The sequence below is a fragment of the Mercenaria mercenaria genome, chromosome 17 (genome assembly GCF_021730395.1).
Source record: "Mercenaria mercenaria strain notata chromosome 17, MADL_Memer_1, whole genome shotgun sequence".
NCBI lineage: Eukaryota > Metazoa > Mollusca > Bivalvia > Venerida > Veneridae > Mercenaria > Mercenaria mercenaria.
In genome coordinates this window covers 34,597,420-34,605,710 of record NC_069377.1, presented here as the reverse complement: position 1 = coordinate 34,605,710, position 8,291 = coordinate 34,597,420, and the positions used below count along the sequence as shown (strand labels likewise).

At 35.4% G+C, this 8,291-nt stretch overlaps 1 protein-coding gene across 1 annotated transcript; it reads right to left on the bottom strand.

Moving 5' to 3' along the window:
* Positions 1-377: 377 nt before the first annotated feature.
* Positions 378-7,140, bottom strand: LOC123537208 (uncharacterized). Its single transcript, XM_045320844.2, has 5 exons — positions 6,848-7,140; positions 4,350-4,473; positions 3,758-3,846; positions 2,722-2,818; positions 378-1,333 (listed from the first exon to the last, which is right to left on the bottom strand). Exons 2-5 carry the CDS (start codon positions 4,459-4,461, stop codon positions 1,215-1,217), a joined length of 417 nt encoding a protein of 138 aa, XP_045176779.2. The 5' UTR covers positions 4,462-4,473; positions 6,848-7,140; the 3' UTR covers positions 378-1,214.
* Between the last annotated feature and the right edge of the window lie 1,151 nt (positions 7,141-8,291).

Sequence of the window (8,291 nt, the reverse complement as noted above, 5' to 3'; positions counted from 1 at the left end):
TTTCTTCCCCCTTCACCGTGTATTATTCAGATATACAGATACACACATACCAGGGGGAAGAATAAAAACAACAGTTTTTTTTCCCTTGTTAATGCTCAAAACCTAGGGTAAAAAAAACAACAAGGGGGTAGAGGGGTAGAATAAAAACCAGTTTTTTTTTCTCCCTTGTTAATGCACAAAAACTTAGTTATTAGGAGGGAAAAAGCAACCAGGGGGAGAACAAAACAACAGGTTGTTTTTTTTTCTTCTTGTTAATGCACAAAAACTTAGTTATTAGGAGGGAAAAAGCAACCAGGGGGAGAACAAAACAACAGGGTTGTTTTTTTTTCTTCTTGTAAAGGCTCAAAAACTAGCGGGGGAGGGGCGGGGGGGGGACAACCAGGAGGGGAGAAAAAATCAACCTTGTTTATGCACAAAAACTTAGTTATTAGGGGGGAAAAGCAACCAGGGGGAAGAGAAAACAACTGGTTGTTTTTTTCTCCCTTGTTTATACACAAAAACTAGGGGGTGGGGGAGAAACCAATGGGGGGAAAGAATCAACCGGTTGGTTTTTTCCCCAGTGAAGAAGTCAACCGGTTGTTTTATAAACTGAAAAAAACTGACTGGGGAAAAATCTGACTGTTACACCGGGCCCGGAAAGTTCAGGTGATTAATCACATTACAGCAAGGAAATTTTCTGTAATCATATAACTTATTGACTTTTGTAACAGTTTACAACTAATAAAATGATCCCACATTTTATGTGAATATATTCAATAACAGCTGTGTATTGGTTTATTTCATCAGTTCATTTCAACAGATTTCTCTGTTTCGTATGTCTATTAAAATCCGACAATCTAAAACAGCTGGCAGATTTTCATTACAAAATGTCATAAAGACGGTCTTACACTTATCTCATTCCTTATGCAAAGTATGATAAATTTTATCAAGTACATTGTTTTATGTTTTAAATCAAGATAAGAAGACTCAAAATAAAAAATTCTGTAACTAACATGTGTCCAGTTCTCAGTAAATATAAATCAAGTTCTCAGTAAATATAAATCAGTGTAAATCGGTCGTGTAACTTTCGAATTTATTATATTACAGTAATTTGATTAGTCTTTAAAGGACGCTTTTGTAGACACATATTCAGTAAGAAATACACTAAAATGGTAAGTGTCTAATAAGAATATCAAGACGTATTTATTCAGATAACTAACGGTGTGTTAACTTATTTACTGTCCAGAACAGGAAGGAGGGGTATATGTTGGCTGTGAAGCAAACTCCTTCTGCAAGTCTAAACAAAGTTCAGTCTTCATCCCTTTTCTGTTATTGGTGATGTCGATGTACTTGCCTGAAACAGATAAATAAGTAAATTTATAACATACTCATTTTCAAAGTCCGCCTAGATACAACAGAATATTGGCAATCTAATTTAAAGTTTTACTCGGGAGGCTCACGAACATGTGTATATCATTTAATATTATCAATGCGTACGAAATAAAAACGATTGCAATATTTGCAACAAGAAACATTTTCATGTCCTTTCATGTCTTGTTTTTCCTCTACAATTTCTATAAATGAACTACATTTAGAAAATCTATCTACTACGTTATACATATAGATTTACTATCTATCAGTTTATGCCTATCAGAAACAGCAACTACAGTCTGGAAAACAAAGATAATGCATCGCAAAGTGTATTTTGAAGGTGCAGTGTTGTTATAGTAATGGCCCTTTAGATCAATTCAATGAACATTTATATATTTCAATAGAATTAAGCTTTAAGCCGGTCCTAGGGGCAAGGGGGTTGTTGCGCGATTCTTACATCCAATGGGTTGAATAATTAAACAGTCTGCTAACAACCTGACTAAAGTACTTGGTCTTCTAAACGAAGATCTGAGGATGACCCATTCACATTCATCTTTCTGTATATTTGGCTTTCCGAAATTGCTATTTTTATTTTTGCAAATCTATTTTTATTTGAACCAATCAGGCGACCCGTTTCAACAAGCATTTGGGAGAACCATCAAATGAGCGTCGAATGTCAAAGGGTGAGAAAAATGTGCAGTCAGTCCGGGGCTCGAACCCGGGACCTCTCGCTTTTAGGGCGGGTGTTCTACTGACTGAGCTAACCGGCTGTCTGACACCTTACGTGACCAAGTTCGCTCCGTGACATATGATTTCTCTCAAAACACGAGGGTGTAAACGCGATGTGGTCGTAATAAGAATTGTAAATAGGAAAAACCCAGGCTAAATGTAGATTTTTTAAATTTCTATTTTCACTTTCAAAATGTTAACAGCAAGGCTCTGATTGGCTAGCGAAAGGGTAGTCAGAACGAGGTTATCAATAGCACGTCCTCAGATCCTAAGCGTATGTACTTTAGTCAGACTGAGTCTGCTATTATCGTGTTTGGATACGGTCGATCTTCATATAGAGTTTATTAACCCATGCCTATAATCTGTAAGGACTTAACTATTTTATTTGTGAAAGAGGACGGTGAATGTATCTATCAACTCTCCAGTACGACTTGCGTTTAACGCTAGAAGTAAATAGGTTCTTTTGATTTAATGCACTTTCAAATGGAGAAAGTCAATGTAAGATGATTCATTTTGCATCTCTTCTGTAACTACTGTCAGAGGTTTCTTACAATTATATTATTAAAGTACAAAAGAAGTATATGCGGATTGGAATATGATAAAACAAAAGATAGATAAAGGTGAAAAATATAAATAACCAACCTGAGATGAAGTAAAACTTGTTTTTCACCAAAAAAACACCACAACTTGTTAATGAGGTATACATGAAGTTTTCCTGAACCGTTTGCCCTTCCTCAGTCTATCGAAAAGTAAATAATTAAAACAAAGAAAACAAATATAAACGTTATAATGGCTGCTTCGTATAGTGCTTGAAAAATAACCCTAATAATTCTACCCCTATATATCGGAGTCTGTCGTATCGAAATATATTCTTTGAAATACCAGCTTTGCATAATAAACCTTTCGTCGCATATCAATAATATATGTTCAAAATATTTTAATTAATGTATTTTCTAGATAAATGTTTTATAATAAACCCGTACGTTTTAAAATTTCCCTTAAACTTATTTTAAGCGCCGTCACGTAAATGCTAGTTCTACAGCTTCTACCTATGTTATCAAAATTTCCTGGTCTGCTCATCATCCTTTAAATCGCATGTTAACATGTGTGTTCATTGATTACTCATTAAAAACATTTTGACTGTCATAGCATGTATAGCCCCTGTCAATCATTTAACACCATATTCACGCGTCAAACAACGGATCGTAGATTTCTATCAACAATTCCCAAACCAACAGCATTTAATTTTTCAAATACATGATATTGCCTGGAATTCGATTAAACATTGCATTAAAAAAAGCCTTTTCAAACACTAATTAGACGCCTATCAAAGTGACAAGACCATAGCTATGTAAAACAACATAATGTGACAAGAAAACTACTTTGACTAAGGCCGACTGAGTTATATGGTGGCTTACTTAAGTGACACACAAAATATATGAAATTTTAATAATTATGTTAATACGTCGTGCTTATCATATGTCATTTCCTTCTATTGCCTCTATATAGTATGAAACCCTTCGCAACACTGACAAATGTGAATTTGATAAGTGGCCAATTTTCAAGGTCGTAGTAACTGCTGATTTGAGTTGACGTTACACATATATTTTATAAAATGATCCAGACCAACAATACGACTGGTGTTTTTAATATATTGGACTATAACTTCATTCCTTACATTTGATTCGTACGTTGTTATCAGGTTTATTCGGTATCTCTTCATACCTTGGAAAGTACTACCACTCTTCTTAACTTCAACAAGAACACCTAGAATTGTACATATCTTTTAGAAATTAAGTTCTTTCTAGCGAATTCTCCAAATGTACAATTCTTTAAAAACATGGAAAACATAATTGATTATTTGTATGTTTTTAGATGAAAATCATGTTATTTACTGGTTAGCAATTGCTTCATAAAATTCAGTTGTCACAGTAACCGGTTTTCTTTTTAAACCGTTCTTACCGCACAGGGACATAAAACATTGCAAATATTGCTGATACAATAAAAGATACCTTCCTGTATCGGATTCTGATCCATAGGTCAATGTATGTTGTAATGTTCTGAAGCTTTGCATTGGTCGATTATTTTTTAATTCTAAAATAATGTTTCGTACGTATACATTTGTTTCACTCAGTGTTTTCATAACTTTCATTACTTTTAAGAAAACAGTTGAAATAGTTATGAGATTCAAATAAACTAAAGATTAATTATTTTTGATATATTTCTAGAACGCAGAAGTGGGACCAAATACTTCTAAAGTCCTTCCTTACCAAAGTCTGTTTGATTGCTACAGTATATTTCCGTATCTGTTTGTGGGATACAGGAACATGCATAAGAATAACCTAGCCACGACATTATCAATAAAACAGTCAAATATTTCATGATTGTCTTGCCCTGCAAATATACACAGAAAGTTTTCAACCTGTTTTTAGGTTCAACGAATATGTTTGATTAATGATGCCCTTGGAACCATACACACCTGTACTCAAAGACTTTGCAGAAGCCTATCCTTCGGTAAAGATACATTTAGTGGTACATGACAAAAAAGTAGTTTTTAAAGGCTTTTTTATTATTATTAGCGCTGGCAGGGGTCTTTACAGAAATCCAGCAGTCATTTGATTAAACACGAAAGAGGCATTAAAAGATGCTACGGAGCAAAATTAAAGATGTGTCATGTTGTTCAGAGGAAGAAATTTTGATTTTTTTCTGTCGCTGGACGTAGCAGTCCCCAAAATGAGTTTAACCATGGGTGGACGGATAGTTCAGTGGTTTGCACACTGGCCTTCCAATTCTGAGATCGGGGGTTCGATCCCCGGCAGCTACTCGGGAATTTTCAGAAACGCTTTTCAGTGTTTCCCCCCAACTAGAGGTCTACTGGTCAGGAACCCAGGCAATCCTTGCGTGTATCAGTGCTATACACTGGGCACGTTAAAGAATCAGGCTGTCTGTTCGCAACGAGCTGGGCTAAATTAGCCGGACAAGCCTGTATCTTATTTCTGATTTCTCTGTCGTGGGGGCTTTTTCTCACTCTGTCCCTCTTGTCAGATCGCTTCGTGTCTGTACTAGGAGAGGATGAATTATGCGCCCTGTGTGGCTGCATTTGAACTATGTAAAGCGCATTTGAACGTGAAATTGATCATGAAAAGGGCGCTATATAAATCTGGTATAATAATAATAATAATATAATAATAATAATAATTTAAATAATTCTGAGAGGGGGTGCTACATGCCTAAACAGACAAGGATTACATTCTGAAAGGTGAAGACACATTTGAAGAAAAAAAGCCTTCGATTGAGCACTCCAAGTTTGCTTAATTAATGTATATTTAGCGGCTCTTAAGCGCCTATATTTTTCTTCTATGTTTCTAGCCCTGACAGCCTGTACGGTAAAGTGGTCAGGAACCTTCGGAACAATCTTGAGAGCATTTAATGCAGGAACCAAGTTTCCCCTTAATGCTGGGTGTCAAGCGAGGGAGTTACTGGTACAATTTTTCAGAGCTTTGGTATGTCGCGGTCAGGAATTGAACCTATGACCTAACGCTTTTCGAGTGACCATTGATTCCATAATTGATATTTGTCCTAAGTTTTGGAGTAGATCTAGCCTTTTGTAAAACAGAGATCACAGTGATGTTTGATCTTAGGTTCCTAATTGGTTCGTTCACTTTTACTATCTCCTTAATCCAAGCTGCAGAATGATCATAAAGGGTCTTATAGGTTCCGGTAAGCTGTACTTAATAATTCAAGAGTATCCACTACAACTCATACAGAGTTTTGGCATGATGCATGCTGTCAAATATATTATTAAAAATGACATTTTACATTTATCTTATCGTGATTTAACCTTGCAGTTTTACAAAAGGGATTTAGTGGCATGATTCATGGATTAAGTACCGTCGGATATGTACCATTATGCCAAGTTGTGTATATCGCGCGGCACACAGAGTTTATCGGCTGTCGTTCCATATCAATACTGGAGTCTATCACCGAATCGAGATTCACCACACAGTTCTTTTATTTTATCAAAGAGTAACTGAACGTCTCTGATACGTCAGCAAAGTGTCTAAAGTTATACTTTGATTACAATATAAATTCTTCTGTTTTATCTGCACAGAGCATTAGCATGTGTCGACAGACCCATAAAGTCACGAAGAAATATTAAAATCAAAAACATAAATTCTGAGCCATTTCTGTATGAAAATAAAACTTTAGGGTAGATTTCACGGAAACACAGAGCATCCAAGACAGACAGTCAGAGTGCCGTGTATTGCAAAGTAGGTCCGCAGCAAAAACTGAAATTCTAGTGGAATAATATAGCAGACGGTTTGCTCTAAAATACAGCAACAAGTACAATAATTATACACAGAATACAAAAATGGGTAAGGGTAGATAAAGGGGTGGCGTGTTGAGGGAAGTGGAAACAAGCAAGGATGAATATCCAGAAGGAAAATACACGCTCCGCGTATACCTATACCACAAACTACAACAGCGCAAACATGGAAAATATAATTATAAAAACGTATTTCTCGTCGAGTACAGATAAGCCAAAATGGGTCGAAATTTTTATTTTTACATTGCTGGGTAAATGTCAAAATTTAAATATGCCATGAAAATTGTTTAATAAAATAAAAAACTTATGGACTGGCTTGTCGGGCACTACGTGTATATAGAAAAGTAACATAGTTGTAACAGAAGTCCGGGCAGCCTAGATTTCTACTTACAAAAAATAACAATAAAAGTGTAATTTTACTAAAGAAAATTATTTACTTACTTGCAGAATATCTGGTATTATTATATCTACTTTCAACACGTATACACTGTATCTTACTAAGCGGGTGAAACATTTGACGATGTACGATTCTTTAGAAATTACGAACAGCTACTTGTAGACGTGATTTTAATCAAATGTCTTATATTTCTTACAAACTCTTTTTATTTCGCATTGCTTACATGTAGATCATAATCAATGATATCAAACCGCATCTACATGAATCAAATGCATGTTTCCTAAACGTTTCATTCATGTCTTTTTAACGACAAAACAAGCTGTCTGCTTCATTACAAAGTTTTGTTGAATATAGATTGTGACACATATAAATAAGTTCAAGGAGAAAGTATTGAATCAAAATCACGCGTTTTCAACAGCTGTCATAAAATATTTCATTTAATATCATCATATTCTGATCAAAACATATAACAGCTAAATAAGGAAACGAACAGTAATTGTCATAACCTATGTCTTCTCCTAATTTAAACGGTGTCTACAACAAATACCACATAATAAAATGAGCCGTGCCATGAGAAAACCAACATAGTGGGTGTGCGACCAGCATGGATCCAGACCAGCCTGCGCATCCGCGCAGTCTGGTCAGGCTCCATGCTGTTCGCTTTTAAAGCCTATTGGAATTGGAGAAACTGTTAGCGAACAGCATGGATCCTGACCAGACTGCGCGGATGCGCAGGCTGGTCTGGAGCCATGCTGGTCGCAAAGCCACTATGTTGGTTTTTCTATGGCACGGCTCAAATATTATTTCGAACATACGATTGAGACGTTACGGTCCCCACATGATTATTATTCAAGTACCATATTTACTTAAAATATAGTTTAAACATAATAGATAAATATAGTTCTAAACGTTATGATTTATAACAAAATTATGCTCGCTTAACTCATCATGCTATATAAGAAACGCTGCTTCTATCTTGGCTGCCTATCAGTCGGCATACAGTTTAAATAGTAAAAAGTTAGTTTTCTCCTTCAAAACGACGTAGAAGGAAGAAGCGCAGCTTGCAATGTATCGTATTTTCTTGTGTACGTGACAAATATAGCGTCAGTTTGAGGAACATTAAAACATATGTTTATATGTTATTTTATCTACAGGAAATACGGTAATATAAGGATGGGCAAATCGATTATCAAGATCAAAACCTTAAAACTATTTACTGTTTTGATTTTGTAACTAGTATAGTTTATATTCTGTTAATGTACAAGCCTGACGTTTGTTTCAAAGGCAAAACAAAAATCGGAGCAGGAAGTACGGACGAGGTTTTGTTGAAAATCAGTGTTCAAATTTATGTCATTTCATACGTACTTTAACTGTCTGATCCCTTTAGAGAAAAATACTTCATTATTCGTTTGCCAATATTATTCAGAAATAGAACTGGCCAATTCAACTAGATGAAGATTTATACGAGTGGTTTTACCTATATCCGCC

Bases quoted from the DNA above. Each gene is read 5' to 3' on its own strand.
- LOC123537208 (XM_045320844.2), bottom strand. From the start codon at position 4,461: ATGAAATATTTGACTGTTTTATTGATAATGTCGTGGCTAGGTTATTCT. The intron at 3,847-4,349 runs GTAAGGAAGGAC...GTACAATTCTAG, and splicing joins TAGCAATCAAACAGACTTTG to GTGTTCTTGTTGAAGTTAAG. The intron at 1,334-2,721 runs GTTGGTTATTTA...TATCTGTTTCAG, and splicing joins CAAGTTTTACTTCATCTCAG to GCAAGTACATCGACATCACC.